Source organism: Diadema setosum, chromosome 8 (genome assembly GCF_964275005.1).
Source record: "Diadema setosum chromosome 8, eeDiaSeto1, whole genome shotgun sequence".
NCBI classification, from domain to species: domain Eukaryota; kingdom Metazoa; phylum Echinodermata; class Echinoidea; order Diadematoida; family Diadematidae; genus Diadema; species Diadema setosum.
In genome coordinates this window covers 2,722,835-2,744,191 of record NC_092692.1, presented here as the reverse complement: position 1 = coordinate 2,744,191, position 21,357 = coordinate 2,722,835, and the positions used below count along the sequence as shown (strand labels likewise).

At 38.4% G+C, this 21,357-nt stretch overlaps 1 protein-coding gene across 1 annotated transcript in view; it reads right to left on the bottom strand.

Annotated features, from left to right (window-relative positions):
• LOC140231521 (voltage-dependent T-type calcium channel subunit alpha-1H-like) overlaps positions 1-21,357 on the bottom strand; it is a 173,849-nt gene that overhangs the window by 115,869 nt on the left and 36,623 nt on the right. Inside the window, exons 5-7 of the mRNA XM_072311655.1 lie at positions 20,577-20,669; positions 14,500-15,283; positions 12,684-13,171 (exon numbers count right to left, since the gene is read on the bottom strand). Of these exons, the coding sequence (XP_072167756.1) occupies positions 12,684-13,171; positions 14,500-15,283; positions 20,577-20,669 (1,365 nt within the window). The remainder of the gene's footprint in view (positions 1-12,683; positions 13,172-14,499; positions 15,284-20,576; positions 20,670-21,357) is intronic.

Sequence of the window (21,357 nt, the reverse complement as noted above, 5' to 3'; positions counted from 1 at the left end):
TACCACATATTTCTTCACTAACTACAGTTTCCTGCTAATGTAAACTATATCATTCTAAAACAAGAGTCATGCTACCTATGTACACACTCTGGCACACAACTCACCCATCGTCAATAAAACATTCAGTTAATATTCTTGCCTCTGAAACATGGGTAGTAGGTATGATCTGTCATACCAACTCTACAAAACAAAGTACAGAATATCTCCTTTCTTTTGCAGCCTGTGTGTCTGTTTCCCTTGTGTTTTCACCAATCTCATGCATATTCATGACATGATATTGGTGCACATAGAGGATTGTGTGATATCCAGTAAAATCTGGTATCTCAGAGTCAGAAGTTTATACCAAGAGAGGGGATCCTCTCCCATTTACCGCCACCCCCGTCTCTTCTCCAGCATCTTCTCTTGGTCTGCAGACCATGAAATTGAACCGCGCAAAATGACTTCTCCCGCTGCTGCGCAGATGATCATAGCAGACTTGATTTCATGGAGATGTCATCTCGATGTTGTGATGTCATCGGGTAGGAGAGGGAGAGAGGGTCTATCAGAGATGGAAGACGGGAGACTGAGTCTATACTGCGCCATTCACTCACTGCATTCCGAGTGTTAACTCTGATTGTGCCTCGCCGGCAAACACAATTACCGTTTCAAGGAATAGAAAAAGAGGCCTGTCGCAAAAGTGCAGCACGGCAAGAAAAAAAAAGAAGGAAGAAATAAAAAAGAAGCCATGGAAGCTGTAGTAAGATTGGATGCCACGGACTGCGAAACGCAGCATGAATGTAGTACATCAGTAACTTTGAGACTGAGCAGCAGGCAGTGCCTTGTGCATTCATACTTGTCTGAACATTGACAGTGTATGCATGTCATCTAAGCTTTACTGTAAACGCACAAATTTTTGTGGTGCATTAATTTTCGCGCATTTCGCCCCACTTTTGGCAAGCGTGAATTCTAAAACCTGCAAACATATCTTTACAATGGGTTGTGACAATCATGAAGCGAGAATTCAAGAATCGTGATTATATTTTTGAGTCGCTCAGCACGTAAAAATTAATTGTGCGAAAATATGGACATTTACAGTATTTAAATTTCAAAATCTGAAGAGATAGTGCAGAGGTCATTTGATTCTCATGGGGGAAGCAATTGTGATTTCATTTTCATAATCAAAATAATGAGCCACATTCTCTGACGAAGGACATGGTAACATTTCATATTCCTGTGAACACTGTAATGGCTGGACAGTCAAGAGAGTTAGGTTTAGTGATTTCTGCTTCCCCCGTGAGAATCAAATGACCTTGGAAGCAAGCACTATGACCATTTTCACATCAAGCAAGACCTGTCAAACACCAGCCATGGAAGGGGGAGAAGGTAGCAAGAATCATGCACCCTCTGCTGCAAATTGTGAATCGTTTGAAAAACAAATCGATTGACCTTTATGCAGACCCAATCTCTTCTCTGCCGGGACCAAACTGTCCCCAATTTTATATTTAAGGGTCCGTGAGAGACAGAAAGAGATAGAGAGAGTAAGAGAGAGAGATGAAACGGGTAGAAAGTGTAAATTTGCACATAGCTGGTAAACAATCAGCCGGGAGGATGATAATGTGTAAAGCATACAGCCAACATGTTGACAATAGGGCTAGCTATGGACTGACACATCGTCGTGACGTTAATAGGACCATGCTCCGGTGTGGACGATCACTGAATGTATCCCATCATGCAATGCTCCCGGCCTGGGCTAAGGCTTCACGTTGTTGATTGGCCTGCTATAAATAGGCTCAATATGCAGTCTTTTTTTTTTCACTTTCAGGCTACAAGGTAACTGTAAGAAAAAAAAAATGGAATGGTGTTCCAGGCTTGTGGTGCTCGCAATCCAGTATAATGGTTGAACACCTACAGTAAAGGTAACCATTTTACAACAGATGTGCTTGAACCCAAAACCCCACAAATTACAACAATACATGTTGTTTGAGGTGATAAATAGAAGAACATTATTGATGTGCTCCTTGGGTTCAATTCCTTCATAGTGAAAAGCATTACATGCAGTAATAAGATATATGTCTTAAATATGCAATCAGGTGCTCTGATGTGTTATTACATCTAAACTAAGCATTCTTCATATTCAATAATTGAAGTTTTTTGTTGTTTTTTTGCTAACTTAACATTTCCTTCTTCCTTTCCTTTTTATCTTCTTTTTTAATCTGGCAGCTACACATAACAGAGACTGCAACTTGAAATTAATTGCAGTTTCCATGCAGTTACATTGGCAATGACCAAAAGCTCAAAATGTTTAACTCACTTGATTTACTTGTAAATTAATGTTACTTCACTGATTTTAAGTGATCAAAAACATGGCTCATGCATTTACATCTGCATTTACCCCATATATACAGGAGATTAAGAATGATATCTGAGAAGCAAGCACACACAAAAAAATTCTTTCTCATGTTTTTCAGTGTATATGCCACATTGTGTTCTATTGATAGATCAAGAGAATTTCTTAAGCCTATAATTCATGGATTGAGATAACACAACATGCATAAACACAAGGCACCCATTTTTAATTTTTTTTTTTTTTAGTTTAATGATATAGTACTCGAGGTGGAATGCACAATAGTACTATACACACCCTTGAATGATTAAAGTGATTCTGTCATGTGAATAATGAAATTGCTTCAAAGATTAATACTGGTATTTTGGCATCTTTAACATCTTTTGACAAAGCACGATTACCGAAGCAATCGCCTATGAGATGCTGAAATAAATTACGGCATACACACACGACTTCACTTGGAGAAACACTCTGAAATGTCATCCAGGACTTCAAAACTTAGAATAACCAGAAATTCTTAGCTCCTTTTCACTGTCAGGTTTTCATTATTTGAGTTTGTTGAACAAATCTTTCGTCTACACCGTACATCAATTCCACGTCGGGGAACAACACTCTTAATTTGCATCTTCATTAGTAACTACAAAGTTTCTGAGGTGCACATCTTTAGCGATTTTCATTACCTTCCCCAGTCTGTGCCCCATACATACTCAGCGTAATTACTGTTGGTCATATTTCAATCTGCCAATGTATTATAAACATTCAGTGCATTAGCACATTCTGGACCGGAGGTTATGTGCAATGCCACTGCAATGTGAATGTAAGATTTCAATGAACCATTCTACAGACACATCCATAGAATGGCCCTGTCTTCACACTGAGGAAGCAGCCAAAATCATTTCCAGCCATCCATTCAAAAACCATAATCTTATCATTAGAGTATTCTTAGTTTTGATAGATTGATACAAAAGTTTGAATGCAAAACACAGATGAACATCATTTTCAAAGTTTTTTAGTAAGGTCATCATCAAAAATGTAGGAAGAAAAATGACAGACATTACAAAATAAGAAATATTTTTGAGCATTCTTAAAATCATCACACATGTTTAAATATATGTTTCTTGTGTGTGTTTTTTTTTCAGCAGCTTCAATCTCAAATACCTCAAGTTGACAAAAATGGATGATTTGTAATTTGGTGTTTTCTGTTCGCATTTAAACTCTTCATATAAATGCTAACTTGTGAGGGAAGAAACACAGAATTTCCATCCCACAAATATGAAATGCTATCAAGGAAGAAAATGAGTCCCGAGATGAGATGGGTAGAACTCATAACCTTTCAAAATGACATTTCAAATCTGCATAATTGAACAGAAATTTTGTGTATTCCTGACAACAAAGTCATGACATGTTCGACTACACAGAGGGTAACACGTGTCTTCAACTTGTGTGAACTTTATATGGCAGCAGTTTTTCGCAGCATCATCACTTAACATGCATAATGCAGCTTTTACCTCTAATGTGCACAGTGAGCACCCAAGTGTATTACAGGCTGCATATTCTAATCACATCTCAACATGCCTCACAAATCTTTGGACTCTCAGATTTTACCATTGTTTAAGATACAAAGAAAAAAAGATGGAACAATTCAACTCATTGTATTTAGATTATCATTGTTCTGTCATTTGGTATCATTTGCAATGATTTTGTAGATATATTTTTTTTCCCTCATAGAATATCCCAGAATGCTTTGCTCCTGTTGTTGATCCCTTAGATTATTCACACTGAATGCACAATGACATATCTACAGCATAGAATTCTCCCGTAAAAGTGTATGTTGCGAAGGAAGACCTGCTGTGCCGTAGTGATTCTATCACTGTTTTTTTTTTTCCTCTATCAAGGCAGGCTAAGACAGGTTCTCTCCTTATTTAGACTCCAAAACTACAGTATCATGATATAACAAATATATTGTTCATTGTCATGTCGGCAATGGAACAAGATAGTGCTCATGGTAACAGATGAGATACTACATTCAACACAGTGAAGCAGAGTTAAACAGAGCATCTCATCTTTCACTAAAAACCATTTACTATTTGTTTTATGCAACACCTCATAGTGGCGGATCCAGAGGGGGGCGCACTGGGCGCATGCCCCCTCTTTATTTTTTGTTATAAAAACAAAAGAAATAAAAAAGGCGCATCCCCTTTACGGAATTCCTGGATCCGCCCCTGCCTCAGACATTAACGAGTGTCATCCAAGCTGAGGCCTGAATATATTGTATGGTACTGGCAACCATTTCTAAAGCAAGGCAAATGGTCCAGTAACTTGTATGAGGAAGTAATTGATCAAAGTAATCAATACTAACTAATTGAGAGTGCACATGTATCTGCTTGAGTGCACTGCAATATAACGCTCTATATTTGCTGGCAATGAGGCTACATCTCTGTATAAGCCGCATCCCCAACTTCACATCAATAAATAAACAGACATGTGATCAAACCATTCTTCCCAATCCACTGGGCTGCTATTCCACTGGTCATGTTTTGCAATGAGGAATACTTACTAATCTTCAGCTTTAGAAAAAATGAGTAGAATCAACATTCTGTGTAAAATATGGACAGGCTGAAAAAAAAAAACCCACATCCCTGGAGTCTAAGGTTAAGTGACTTTCCTAATACACTGGGCTTATCTCTCACTGGATATGTTCTATTTTCTTTTTACATGGTTTGTGTTTTTGAATGAGAAGTATCTACTTCCTTTCAGCTTGAACTCTACCAAATTTCTACCAACATACATAATTCTACCCCCAGACAAAGGTAATGAATAGATAAATGATTAACAAAGACTGTGTGGTCAAATAGAACAAATGGCACTTGAGCATGCTCTTTAATCTGCAGCCAAATCACTGTTCTAATCCGCTGGGCTGCCCTCTCCCACTTACACTGTCACTGAGGTGGCAATCTTGACATCTGCTTGACACGACCAGTGACCAGCCTAATGTGCTTGATGGACAAGTAGACATGTAATTGGCATCCCATTAGCCTGACCGCTACGCTGGGTTGGGAGCCTAGCTGTCTTGACCAGCATGATTGACCAGCATGACTGGCCGTGCTTTTTTCGCTGTGGTAGAAAATTTTTCTTGCCTCCATGAAAGTGAGAACCATATTCACTGACTCTGAAACATCCTAGAACACAGCCATCTATTTGTATAGATATATTTACAAATATTTTGCGAGGTTTTTATTTTCACGAATTTTGCGAGTCAGTTGCCATTCGCAAATTTAAAGACACGCGAAAACATTGACTCTGATCCCAATATGAATGTGACATGCAGTTAAACAATTTCTCTGTTCATTACTGTACTCCCCAATACGGAAATTGTTGGGAAGTCCCGATTCATAAAAGAATAAAAATCACTAATTATATGGCATATACAGTAGATGGATCCAGAAAAGACTATTCAAGAGTATGCTACAGCAAGAGTTCAAAATGGTCACCTGAATTGTGCATGATATAACAAGTTCAAGATGAAATTGCATTAAAACCCTATGCTTTTTATGTTCACAGCCAAATTCAATATTACCTACACCCCAAACTTTCATCTAGTTCTGCCCAGAAGCTAATCAAAGTATCAATGACAAAGTATTACATATAATAAACTTACACTGAATTTTTCTCATTAATAATTATTGGGTAAACAGTGACATTCTAGACTTTCACCTTGACCTCTAGCATTTATTAAAATGCTTGTATCAAGCAAGTTCGCTTAAAGTGAGATGAAAAAATGTCTGGGTGTGACTTTTGCATAAGGAGTTAAAAGTCGGAGATATAACCTGACATTTGGCCTAAGTTTGCCGTCATATTGTTGTCATACATCTCACTCACAAATTGATGGTTGGATGTACATGTTCTCTTAGATTTAATATGATCAAAATTGTTTCAAGTCAATGTATATATTATGACACACATTTCACACAATGACATTTACTCCTTGTCAATTGACAATGTACCAATATTTCCAACAGAAAATCCAGATTATTATTTGTTGCTATGGGTGCTTTGGTACTATATCTGATGGTAATCTGTTGTTATTTTGAATAATTGTACAAATAAACAAACAACAAAATCCAGACATCTGTGTATGTGGCAGGACAGCTAAAAAAAAAATCACTCCTAGTACAGAGCAATATCACACAAAAAGAAAATTGTAGATTAAGCAGGAAAATGAACATCCATACTCTGCAGCATACACCTTCCCTCCCCCCACCCCCCCCCCCAAAAAAAAAAGGGGGGGGGGCACAGGAATACGACAAGTACAGACTGCAAACTGAACATTTCTCTTCTGAGATTTAAATGCTTTTTTTTAAAGACATGTATTATCATTGCATTTTAATTCCCAATGTGCTCCTTTTACAGAAGACATTTGTGGTAACACTGCACTTTAAACTTCATTGTTCTCCCATTACACAGGTCATGATAACAGAGTACAGCCCACAGTAGACTTGTAACTCCCCTGCACTTCATTGCATCCAAAGTACAGGAGCGCAAGTATCTATTTCCACCTGCCGTGCATACAAAATGTCAATGAAGTACATTCACTGTTGGACACCAAAGTGGCTAAAAATAACCCCTACTCATGCTGGGTGATAACCCGACATCAGACTTCAAATAGAGTAGAACATAATTTCTGCCAGGTTATCTGTTTCTTCATGGCACCAATAGCTACAACTCAGCTGCACATAAAGAGAAATAGCATCATAGCAATCTTTATGCATTTGCACCTTTACAATTTTCACAAGATGACAGTATCAGAGACCTTTCATTATGACATCACTGTGAATTTCTTCTTTTTATTCACTTTTGTAAAAACCTGATGACAAAGAAACTTTTGTTTGTGAGGTAAGTCAGGCCAACTGGACATCAGAGAACAAATAATGCTACACAAAGGAGAAATTTATATTAGCTGGGCATAGCAAAATTTTCACTATTTCAAAAATTTCACTAAGTACATGTACTTCTCAGAATCATCATATCAAAACATTGATTTTCTCAAATTTTTTGAAGTACAGCTTATGCCTTATTCTATTCAGTAATACCATTTTAATTCTTACATCATGATGATGATCATCATCACTATTATCATAAATAACAAAATTACTATCACCATTGCTTATATTATAATTCATCAGTATCAACAATTTCAACAAGTGAAATCCCCCTTCTCCACACACAATATATTTCTCAGAACAGAGAAAAAATAGGCATGAACAAAATACTAATTTTGGTCACAAAAAGACAATAAAAGCAAGTCAAATCTTTGGTTCCCCCTCCCTTGCCCCCAAATTTGGGACAAAGTTTCTTTCTGCACCCTGGGAAAGCAGCTCCCTTCTTACAAATCTTGGGAAAGATCAACATTAGTAGCCTATATGCATGTCCTGGTCTAATAGGTGCACATATTAAACATCTATCCCCTTTTCAGCTGCAAACACAGAACTGTGTGCATGGAACCATGTAGCAGGTTAAACTTTTCTAGCTCATTGAACTCCGCCAACTCCAAGAATCGATGGATATATAATGCTCTGTGCACCCCTTCATGATTAGAACCATGAAATTGGCTCATTTCATGCAAGCACCAGGCATGGCAGAGTTGAGGTTACTTGGCAAGAGTCCTCAAGTCTCAACTGCTGATGGGATAATTCCCAGTAACATCAGATACACTTTTGTACATGCAAAAGGAATGCAGGAATGTGTGTCTATGTTTAAACCATATGTGTGCATTTACATAATTATTGCAAGATATTTGTGTGTGCTCATGTGAGTGCATGCGTGTGTGTGTGTGTGTGTGTGTGTGTGTGTAGGTGTGTGTGTGTGTGTGTGTGTGTGTGTGTGTGTAGGTGTGTGTGTGTGTATGTGTGTGTGTTGTGTGTGTGTTGGAATGTATGTATATGTTTCTCTGTGGATGTTTCTGCAAAATATGTGATTTGTCTACAATACATCACAGGTAACAGTGTGGTTTTTATATGGTGTGTAGTAAGATACATGGGAACTACATTCAACCCATTATAAGCATGTGTAAACTTCACATATCTTGGTGCTTTCCAGGGAAATGAAAATCCATTATGTCTAACCATATTAGATCATTGTCAGATGTTTTCAAAATAGGAAATAATACACTTAACAAGCAGCCAGCAAAAGTGTGACAATCTAGACCATAAAGACTCATTGATTTGGATGGGGAGAATAAAATCATTACTAAGGAATAAGTACTACCACAATAAGCATGTGCAAACTTTAGTAGCAAAGTACATGTCATGTCATGCAGCCTGATCGATACTTGGAAATGAAGAGCATACCTCACATATGGAACACCCAAATTCAAAATTACCTGTACCCAACAAGACTACCTCAAATCAAACAAACATAGATAATACATGTTTCATCTTTGCCCAAGACATACATGTACCAAATGTAATCTCTTAAAGACAAATGCAATGTGAACACAAGCTAGCAAGAATGTCATCTCTAGTAGATATCAAATCCTTCATACATTATGATGGGAAACACCTGCCTTTCCCAGAAACAGTGAAAAAAAAAATATCACGGAGAGGCCGGAAACCAAATGAACCATTACGTATTCCCGCCTCACTTCCTAGAATTGAATGTCTTGTAAATGTCAACAGACTCATAAAACTTCTGAGGGGTGCTACACAATGTGACATTCCTTCCACTGACATCTTGACCAATTACACTGCCTGACACAGTGGTCAAGTAATGCCATAGCTTTCTATTCATGACATCAGAGTTACATAATCAGCAAACTTTGCGGTATTTTACCAGTTACGGTAACAGCTTTATGGGGTAAGCTGCAAAGGGGTCCTGGGAAACAAAACAACAACAACAACAAACTTTTCCAAACGGTCTACTCACAGCACAAGCATGAGGCAGATTATGAAGGTGAACTTGTCCTTTAAAGGGATGGTATAGCTTTGTTTGAGATGTGGATTCAGTTTTTAACTTTTTGTGAGATTACCGGTATTAGAAACCACTTATATGCAATATCAAAGAGCATACACTTCTAAGAGGAATCAAAAGTTTATTTGATGAAAATCGGTTTTTGAATGGCTGAGATATTTAAGTCTGGCACTTTGCTATTTTTTTTTTTTTTTTTTAGATTTCAATGTTTTTGAGACAACAGATAGCCTGTACCAACTCTTGATGAAGATTTCATTGAAACTTGATCTCAACAGGTTTGAGATCCAAGGGGATACAATCTCTCACAGACATTCTTCTTATCAAACCAAATCTGAAGGTAGTGACCTGAGCAACAACCCTGCCATACAAAATGCATTCCAATTATTAAAATGTCTGGGTTATTAGCATATTCAAATTTTCTGTCTGCTTTCAAACTACAAGATGTCTGTAACAGGCAGACAATGTCCCTGATGACCAGAGTGCTTGCAAAGACTGATTTGCTAATTATTACAAAAGCTGCAGAATGCAAGCTTAATTCCAAATATTGAATTGCAGTCAGTAGAAATGGGCAAATAAAAGAACTTGCCTTACCATCCTCAGGAGCAAAACCATAAATTTTAAAGTACTGTAAAAGTGGAAACTTCTGCTCGAGTAATTGTTCATGCTCGGATGGGTAAGATGATTTTCACCTGTTTTTAATTTACTTGACGGTCATGCTGATTGAAAGAACACTTCAAACAGCTCACTGCTGTAACACCAGTCCTCAAATAATGATAATAAAAATTTCCAATGACACTCAAAGTGTGGCAAGGACAATTTAGTGCAATCTGAAACATAATGAAATCTCTTTCAGAGGGCTAGCTGTTGATGGCTATTTTCTCTGTATCTTGCTATGATCATAAACATGAGGAAGCTACTTCTGAACAATTCACTAAACTTCTACCATGGCAAAAGTAAATGAAAGGAATTTATCTTAAGATTTCAGTCAGCTTTCAAAAAAAAAAGTTGATAGCAATTTCATCATTTACTTGCAATGTCTGCTTTTCTTTTTTCCCTGCCCCTCCACCCGCTTCATATGTATCATCATTCCTGCACGATGCGCTAATGGCAACCTTGGCTTATCATTGGCACTCTATTACCATGGATTAGGCAAGATGATCAACCTGCACCAGCATCTCTCCCAAGAGATGATGATTCGCTGGCAGCTGGGAGCAAATGTTTCCCACACGACGGGAAGACACAGTCAAGGCAAAAGTGTTTACGTGCAGGGTTGCAAACTCTCATATACAATCAGCCTCATCACAACAGAGCAATGTGCTCAACTAGACTGCTACATAAGAACATACCCAATATGCTGATTTAATAATTCATTCAACTTCTTTGCATATCATTATGCAAAAGTTGGTACTGACACCCAGAGAGCTTGCTCAAGGCTTGCCCTACATAAAAACAACTAAAGCATGCAAACTGGATCCTACGTACCGATATACACTGAGAGTGTAGAGTGTACAGCATTATGTCAGAGCTGTTCCAAAGTTTCATCAGATATAAGCATTTTCTAGCATATCTGATTCTTTTAAGACTATAAGTTATCGTAACTTGATTAGGGTTAGCAAATTTGATGCATTCAACACCCATGGTTACAATTGTGTTAATACCTTCCTTGTCTAATTTCTGAGAAATATAACATGTGGGCACAAAAGTACTGAATGATTCCAACAGCATGTGATTGAGTCATCTTCCTTCCAATAAACTACAACTCCTGACAAGAGGGTTACAGTGGATTTAAGTGTGGTGGGCTCTCTACCAAGCTGCAATCAGCATGCCCCCTCTGCGGGACCAGTCAAAAGTTGTCACATTTCCTGTGTGGGTGTCTGGGGTTGTCTGTGACGTTGGTAACCAGTGTGCGGTAAGTATGAAGTCCCATGGCATAAGCCGTCTTGGGGTGCGTTTATCAACTCACACTTCTGGTGCAGAATTAAGGTTTCCAAACAACTTTCAGGGAGCTCTGGACAGTTGATTAATGCAAAGCTGTTTTGGTTATGGGGTTAGAAACAAGTTTTTGAAATTCCTTAAAAAATGCAATGTATTCTTCTGAACTTAGATGAATAGCCAAAATGAAATCAATGAGAAGGAATGTTCCGAATTTGCTTGGGTTTTTTTTTTGTGCTCAACAGAGACAAGACTTTCAACTAACGTGTGTATCTACTATGAATGAGTAAATACATGAAGAAAAAAACATATAAGCAGACCAAATGGTTGGCAAGGTAGATAAGTCTCAACATTAAAGGACACAATTAAGATTATACAATTCACTCCTTTCCATTTCCCTCTGAAAGAAAAATGAAAATACAAACGTACAAAATGTAACTGCTCAATTTCAAGTGCAGTTTGTTCAATGACAAAAAAAAACTAGAAATGTCGCTACGGTGACTGGTGTATGCCTCCGCCATAATGCATGGTTCTCCTAATAGGTCTATAGTACAATATCTTGACAATGTGTGATGAAAGTTTCACACAATTGGCAAAATATTAAAATGACAGGTTTGCCACAAATGTGCTGAATGTTCACTTTCCTAGAACTAGGTTTAATTGGATGAATGATTAAAACATCAGAGTGCAGGTATTTGGGGGAACTGATGATTTTTCCTTGACTTTTGACCCTCTATGCATTGAGTAATTTTCAAGGTATTGAGAAAAAGTATAATTTCAGTATCAAAAGGTAAAATAGTATTATCTAAACTTGGCCTTTGACCTTTGACCTCACAGTTCCAAAGAGAATCACTGTTAGGTAGAACACGCATAAATATGTAAGTTTCATGATAATACCTTGAGGTACTTTTCAGATATGGAGGAAGAAGTGCAATTTAGCACTTTCACTTGACCTTTGACCTTTTGGCAAGAAACTTCCCACAGAATATATATTGGGTTATACATGCATACATCAAGTTAAAAAGAAAATCCTTCAGGCATTGCATAAATATAAGGAAAGCAGTGATATTTTGAGGAGTTGACCTTGACGTTTGACCCATGACCCCCAACTTCCCTAGATAATCACTGCCCATCGGTACATGCATATATACTAAGTTCCATGAAGATATCTTGAACCATTTGCGAGATATGGAGAAAAACATGAAATTTCAACCTTTTTTTTCACAAAATAACCTGTGACCTTTGACCTTTGACCCCGTGACCCTAAAATCCAATCAAAGTATTATCCCCCCAGGATATACCCTCATACCAAGTTTGATGCAAAACCACCTCACGGTTCTTGAGATATCGACAAAAACAAAACGGGACGGACGTACGGACGGACGGACGTACGGACGGACGACCCGAAAACATAATGCCTCTGGCCACTTCGTTGGCGGAGGCATTAAAAAGGTTTCCTTACCTGACCGTGAAACTCGATTCCCATGCTGAGTGTGTTGACCAGGATGCAGACAAGAATACCCCTCATAAAGTACTTGCTCTCAACAATCTCCTGCACCTTGGAGGTGATCTGACCCAGTATCCCGAAGGACCGGCGCCGCACCTTCAGCTCCGATTTGCTCTCCGCGTCCGAGTCAGAGTCGCTGTCGTCCGACATGGACGAGGAGGAAGAGCTATCGCTCATCTCGTACTCCTCGGACCGGTGCTCCGTCGTGGTGCAGACGTGGGAGCAGGAGTGGGGGTGAGAGTGGGAGTGTTTGGAGGAGAAACAGGGGGAGTGGGTGGGGCACGGGGTGTGGACCGGACACGGTGAATGCACGGGGCAAGAAGAGTGCATTGCACGGCAAGGAGAGGGCGGGGTCAGGTGGGCGTGGGTGGGGGAGCCTGGTTGGGTGAGGGGCGGGGCTGAGAGACGTTGTGTGAGGGGAGGGTGAGATGGCACCAAAGAGTCTGTAGAAAGGAAAGGTGATAGAGGATGTTGCCAATTTAGTGACCCATAAATGAGGATCAGATTTCAACACATATTAATGTCTGTGTCCATCTTGTTTGCTTTTTCACTCGTTTTCATACATTATATCCATGACATAGTGAGGAAAATTACATATTTCTTGCAAACGATACATGACAAACACTGGATTGTACAAAAAGAATGATACAGACCTCATACAAGTAAATATGAAACACTATTACTGTGTAACAAAAAAATGGCTTAATTAATTAACTAGAAATGTCGCTATGGGGACTGATGCCTCTGCCATAATGCATGATTCTCCCAATAGGTGTATAGTACAATGTCTTCACAATGTGTGATGACAGTTTCACATAACTGGCAAAATATTAAAATGCCAGGTTTGTCAGAAATATCTTGAATGTTCACTTTCCTTAACTAGGTCTGCTATAATTGTCTAAGAGTGCAGGTACATTTATTTGGGGAATTGAGGATTTTTACTTGACTTCTGACAGACCCTTTTATAAGTTTATGCATTGAGTAATTTTCAAGGTATGAAGAAAGAGTGTAATTACAGTATAAAATAGATATTTCTTTTTGCATTTAAACCTGGTCTTTGACCCTTAACCTTTGACCTTCTGACTGGAAATTTCCCAGAGAATCTCCATTAGGTAATAGATGTATATATCAAGTTTTAAAAGTAATAATGCAAGCACTGCATATACTAGTATATCATCCTTGGACCAAGTCTGGTGAAAGCTGCGTCATCCAGTTTTGAGTTATCACGTAAACAGATAAATTTTAGGATTTGACCTTGATCTTTGACCTTTGACCTCTGTCCAATATCACTCAAAAACTAATCAAGTAATTGCCCCATCATACATCATCCTCGGACAAAGTTTGGTGAAATGTCCTTGATCGCGTAAACGGATACAATTTCATGATTTGGCCTTGACCATTGGCCTTTGGCTGATTTCACCCAAAATCTAATCAAGTAATTGCCCCATCATACTTTATATTTGGACCAAGTTTGGTAAAATTCCAGTTGATATTACTCAAGTTATCACGTAAACGAATGCGGACTGACGTACGTAAGGACGTACAGACGTATGGACGTACAGACGGACGGACAACCCGAAAACATAATGCCTCCGGCACCACTTCGTGGCGGAGGCATAAAAACAGATATAAACAATATGTTAAGTGGATCCAGTCATATGAATAATAGAATAAAAAGTTTAAGGGCATAATTGAATACCAGGACACATCGTGTTCTTTCAAGAGGAAGAGGAGAAGGAAGGGAGAGATAGGAAGGGTAAATGTTACTCACCCTTGGCACTGTCAGTCTTGATTGGTGGTAACTTGCTATATTTGCTCATGTGGTTCCCCCCACACAACTCACTCCACTTCTCCTGCAACCTGCTGGGGGACACGGTGCCTGGGTTCGGGGACCCGCCCTCGCGCTCCGACGCCATCTTGGCAAACATGACGGCCTGGTTGAGGTCCTTGGAGTTGGTCGTGGGGTAGTTGATGGACGACGCTCTGTGAATGGACAGCGTGGTGGTCATGTGATACGGGGAAGACAATTGGCCCTGGTGGAGAGGAACTGGTTCCAGCTTGGAGAGCTGCTCCGTGCAGCAGTTCATGGACTGGAGGGAGGTGGCACTACCATTACTTGACGGCAACGCCAGCTTATGCTTGCGTGAGGGTGAGGAGCTGACATCACTATCTTCTGGGCTGGCCCTTGGGGCTTGGGAGTTCCCATTTCCAAAATGGTAGTGGTGGTGATGGTGTAAGTGGTGGTGCAAATGCACACTTCTGGTCCTTTTCTTTTTCCGTCGTAATGATATTGCTGGCATCACCTTCCTCTGGCGCTTGCTCTGCATGCGTTTCCGCCACCGCCGGAAGCGTCGCTTGGCGTGACGTAATAAGTGTCCAATGTACTTGAGGATTTCATCATAGCAGCTCCCTACCTCACTGTTGCTGGCCAGGGTGCTGCTAGAACGAAAACGTTTTCGCTGCTCCTCCATCAGCTTGCTCTCCCGCTGCTTGGTCTCTGAAAACTGGGTTGCTATGACGACTAAACACAAGTTAATCAAGAAGAAGGCACCAATCTGTGATTTGTGGGGAAGGGTGAAAGCAGCCAAGAAAAAAATGTATTACTAGGACATAATGTCACAACCTTTTTTCTGTGTGTGTGTGTGTGTGTGTGTGTTGGGGGGGAATCACAGGCATCATGAGTTTTATTTATAACAGATAGAAAATAGGGCAATATTTCTTCAAGGATGTTCACTCTTTGCAAACAAGAATTTCAGCTCAGACTTACATGTGGCTGAATGTTACAACTGATATTTCAAGCCTGGGGAAAAAAACATCAGTTCTAACTTATTACATATATCCAAGTGTCAGATGCAATATTTAGTCCTTTTGCAAATAATCCCTTCTAAAGAAAGAGGGAAAAAATCTGAATGGGATACCTGTGTCCTTGTTAATAATGCCAATCTGTACTTCTGACAATTTAATCATCCAAATTTGTGTTCGGTTTGATTTCTGCTTGAGAAATCAGAGATTTATCCCCACCTTAAGTAGTCACTTACTTTTCTTTAAAAGAACTAATACTTATGAAATAGGGAGTTCCTTATTGGCAATGTTATCCCAAAATCATAGACCATGATCTTAACACTCAAACTGAAATAAAAGCATTGTTTGTATCATATGACTTTTTAGCTCATCGTCGTCTGTTATCAACTTGTGGTAGTCATTTTGTTCTCAAAACTGCAAAACTAGTTCTATAGAGAAATGCTCAAAACATTTAAATCACATAATTCTCAAAACTTGATGTTCCTTATTCATGTTCAAGTGGACTTGATCAATAATCAGTTGAAAAAAAGAATTTTGATAATCCTCTAACTAGTATATTTCTACGTATGGAACCTCCATCTGAAAAAAAGGGGAGTGCATTACACATAATTTCAACAGTGGCTGATTTACAAGTCTTCAAATCTTAAATTTTAAATGTGAGAAAAAAAAAAAACATAAGTAGAAGAAGCATACATATAAACAGATAGGCGTAAATACATACATATCATATGCACTTTTCAATGTATCACTTTCATAAAAAAAAATCTAAGTCAAGGCCGGGAAAAAAATTCCCTTTAAATTGGCCTCTGGCCTTCATTGCATGCCACATGAGACTAATGATTTATCTAAGCTGTGAGTTTCATGAAAAGAGCACAACACCGATTTAGCTCTGATGATGATGAACAGTATAGTTAGTGAATATGACAGCATGCTTCGGGCATATCTTCCATGAATGTACGTACGTAGCATGTAATGCACCTGGATTGTGACTCATCGATAAGCCTAAAAATGCATCAGGGTATATCAGTTAACACGAATATCTCCATGTCGGCAAATTCTTTCCTAGAATTTCTGGCTTATGTTTGAGGGCTGATGGCTGCTTTTCATGGAAATGAGATGTCTTTTTAATTGCAAGACGCTGCTCTCAGTGTGTGACGGTCAACAGTACTTTGGCAAGCTGTAACTTCACTTGCAGTGTCTACTCTCAATTAGTTTCATGAGTGTGGTAGAGAAGTGAGAAAGACAAGGTTTTAAAGATAGATCGTCCCTTTTGCATGCAAATTTTTGAAAATTTGGTGGGAACACTTAGGTATTGAAGAAAACACTATTTGGAAACTTGTAAATTTTGAACTCAAGAGGGTCTTTATTTGTTAAGTTAAATTGACCGTTGAGATTTGTATAATTATTTCGTACCACAAAGAAAATTACACATGTAAACTACTGGTTGAGTTTTACAGACCTGTGTGATGCACTTATATAGTTCATGTAAGTAGTGTGTTGTTATTTGCCATAGATAACAAAGTAAAAGAAGCTAGTGAATTCTTGCTTTTTGACAGCTTTAACATGCATATCTTTTGTTTGAAGAATATCTATCATATTACAACCACAGGAGGATTAGTATATGCAGCTGTGCCTCGTACACAGAATACGTTACGGTGAGAATTTGGTGCATTATTTGAATTTTAATGGCTAACAACCTTCAAATATCACAGAAATGTTATAGCTTTACAATAGTTTGGGAAAAATGAAAAAGGGATGGCCCATCTTTAAACTAAGCATGGCTGATACATATTTGCAAAGAAGGGAATAAAACAAATGAAAGAAGATCACTTTTGTGGTCAATGATTCTATGATGAAGGTATGAAATCCAGAGAATTAAATGCTATGACTACTTAGCCTATCATTGTAAAACAAGTATATTACTGTCCAGTCAAGAGAACTCTTTTCACAGTAATATAATCTGCTTGCTTGTTAATTTTCAATTAGCCATTGTCACAGAAGTCAAATTTGAAATATCCTTTGCTAAAGATATTAGTGAAGAAATGATCCATGCAGGAGAATAAAACAAAGTACTATATAGCCCGAGTACTTGAAAGTAACACAGGAAGTGAAAAAGCAAAGGAAAGTGCATGAAAACAGATATGGAAAAAATCAAGACTGAGATTTGTGCATGAGTTCATATACCGAAAATAAAAGTAGACATGAAAAAAAAAAATGACTGAAAATGCTGCCAGTGTATTGGCAAGACATGTGATACGTAATGTTGTGTTACAGCCCGCAGGACCTGCCTTCAGGATGCTGCCATTTGCTTGCACTGCTTGTTTCTTGGTTTGTTTGATCAGCTCTGCACAAGCAGTTGCTTGTGGTAGAGTTTTAAAGACTGTTCTAATTTTGATTTAAAAATGTAGCCATTTTTTTTTTAATAGCAAACCAATGGCAAATCCTTTCGAGCACCATATTTACAAAAAACAAACAAACAAACAAACAAAGAAAGATACCAACAAGGAAATCCTGAATGGACATTATATTATTACAAAAGAAACAGAGAAGAAATATATTTGACACATGATAAAAAACTTTGCAAGGCAGTGAATTCCATATGAAATCTGGGCCCCGTTTAATCAAGAGATATGATTGATTATAAATCTCCTTACCACACAGGCTGCCATAGACTTACAATCGAAATCAACTATATAATTATAACTCTTCATAAAACAGGGCCCAGCATAGATGAAGTTGAATGTATGAATGCAAATGATCTTGAATGACAGTGAATATGATGTACATATGGACAATCAAAGAAGTCCCTGGTGTGCAAAATTCTGAGGCTCTCAGTGGGATGAAAATATGGCAGTGCTATAGCTGTGGTGTATTCTTATTTGTTGCTGTTTCTGTTCATTAGCTCTCCACTTGTTTGAAATCCCGTCCCGCATCAGATATTGCTATCTGTAAGTCAACATGTCATTCATACAAAGGTCTGTTTCACGCGATGCCTAAAGGCAATGCAGTACAAATGCAAAGCTCATCCAAGATGTATCTCCTTCAAACAAACAAAGTGTGGCCTGAAGCTATCTGCCATGTCCAAACCTGAAATATTCTGCAGGCCCCAAATTTACAACGAGGAGCGTGTTGCTCAGTTTGGTTCTAAGGAGTGCATCTTTTAATGCAGTGACAAATCTATCAGTCTGCATTTTCTTTTCTTTTTTTGCGCTAGATTTTTGCTTTTTGCTTTGATCATACTATCAGCTCCATTTTGGTTTGAAAATGTAAATGTTAAGATATCTTCATGGCAACAGTCTTGCATGACTTGTGGAATGGGGAGCAGCTGTGTTCTTCCTGGCAGGGGAAATTGCTTCTGAAAAGTTTTTAATAATATAAGAAGATAAATGAGCATCTTTCAAGGATGTAATAATGGAGCAGGAAGGTGGAAATGTTACACTTTGCAGATTACATGGCTATTATCTGTTTGTTTGGAAATACATAGTGAATAGTGCATTCTGTGGCTCCGTGGTTACATATTACCACAAGCTATATATCATGTTAAATGATGATAGTGATATTTAGGCTTCTCAAACTGATCACTTTAAGGATGAGCTTTTTAATGTCTTTATCCATGTGGTTTAAATTTCATATGGTGCTGTGTGCTGCCACTTGTCTTAAGATTACAATTAGGCAGTCTTTCATCCCTCTTCCCCCCCCCCCCCCCCGAAGAAAAATGAGGGTTTCCCACCAAAGACTTTCCTATATAGATAGTATCATCTCTCTGGTCTATGTGTATGATTCTTCCAAGGGGTGGGGGGGGGGGGGGATTTGGAGGGAGGGGTAGGTGTAAAACAGCAGGGATACATGGTAGCAGGTGGCTGCTCACGAATGGTGATGAAAGGATGACATTTAATCTACATTATTGAAGATAATGAAGCTGAGAGAAAGGCTACATCCCATGACCACCTTTCAGGGCCACATGCCATTAAGTACAGATTTAAGGAAGGAAAGCACTAATTTAATATGAATGAGATTAAAACACTTAGTCAGTTCTTGCGGCCGAAGGTGTATCACCGCTGAAAATTACCATGTCTTTCTGAGAATCACACCTGACTCTTCTCCTATACTTCACTTGTCTATTGCCACATAAAACATTACGGTTGTTTTTACCTAAGGTTCATAACATATTATTACCAACTTAAAAACTAATTGCTTAAATCATTCATACACTTTTTGGTAGCCTTTACATTATTGACATAGCTTAAAGGTTGATTTGCCATTTGCAGATGAAACAAAAACCCCAGCATTGGTGCTTTAAAATAGTTATAAAAATATGAGTTAGGGATAGAAACAACCACTGCAAAAATTTGAATCCGTACAATAGATGTTAAGTATTGTTGAATAAACAAAATGTGAACAATAGTTAAAATAAGAATGTTTCCAGACTAAACCATCTTCAATTATGGTTGATTGAGACAAATACTGATATCTCCTTTATTTTAGGTTTTATTGCAAAATTTTATAAGGTACAATGTTTTGTGATACAACAGACCTACACAATTGCATGAAATGTCCTATCTTGAACATTTTTTTTAAAATCACTTCTCCCAAAGGTAAACAGGACATTTAAATGCAGAATGTGTCATTTTTGCTTATTACTGATAAAAAGAATGTACTTGTACACAAATACCTCAGTACACTTGGTAAATTCATACATAATTAGTTTTAAGAAATGTCTCCTCCAATATTTTCCTATTTTGTGTATTTGAAATACTTCTTATATGAAATCTTGATAGCTTTCATTGATGTCAAGTTTTGAGTGAGTGAAAACGTCAGCAGTGCATACATGTATGACAATTTTGCAAGAGATTACATAAAAGAACACTGACAGAGAGAAGATGAATGAGCTTGAGTAAATGAGACGTTTTTCACAAATATAGAGTTATGATAGAAGCGACACAACAGAGTGAAATAGAGAGATACGTGCCGAAAATATCACATCTTCTGCTTCAAAACAAATCACGGACAGGATTGGCAAAGGACAATACTTGTCCATATACTTACAACTATGAGAATCACAAAATAGGCCCAATTCCAAAAACTATGAACATCTTGAATATCGTACATGATATCGGTCCATCCTTCTAGAGTGATAACCTGGGGGATGAGTGGAATGAGTGGAGAGACAAAGAATGGTGGGCAAAAGAATCAGCCAAAGTTGACCAAAAAAAAAGAAACAGGATTGAAAACTCTGTGTGAATGGGGTGATTGGGTGTTAAAAAAATCATCATGTGAAGAGGGCTGACTGAGATGAAGGGGGGAGAGTGGCGCTCCCCCTGTCGGACCCTGTGGACGATACCTCTGCGCTGGCTTGAAGGAGAGAAGAAGAAATCATATGTATGGAGCTGGGGTTGGCACACAAGGGTTATAAGGAAGATGGAAAATGATGGAGCAAATTCATTGCTTTGTGAGAGATGAATCAAGCAGGCAGCAGCTTTGATGTGAAGGAGGAATATAGATATGGATATACAATCTTGAGAGTCAATATATATTATTATTTAATGGTGGGGTTAAATACTGTACTGTGCAGTATGTTACATCAAGCCAGGAATACCGCAAGCTGCACATCGTGTGAGTCTGACAGCATGCAGATGTAAGGGATTCAAACACCACATGTGAAGCCTTTCACCGATAGCTTTATTCCCATGATACACGGCAGGATGCATTGTATATGTGGGAAGAAGCAACCAACAGAATGTTAAAACATGCTGTGCAGTAATGCTTTGGTTAATTTGGTGTGAATAGACGGTCAGCAAGCATGTGCATAATAATAGTTCCACTGAAG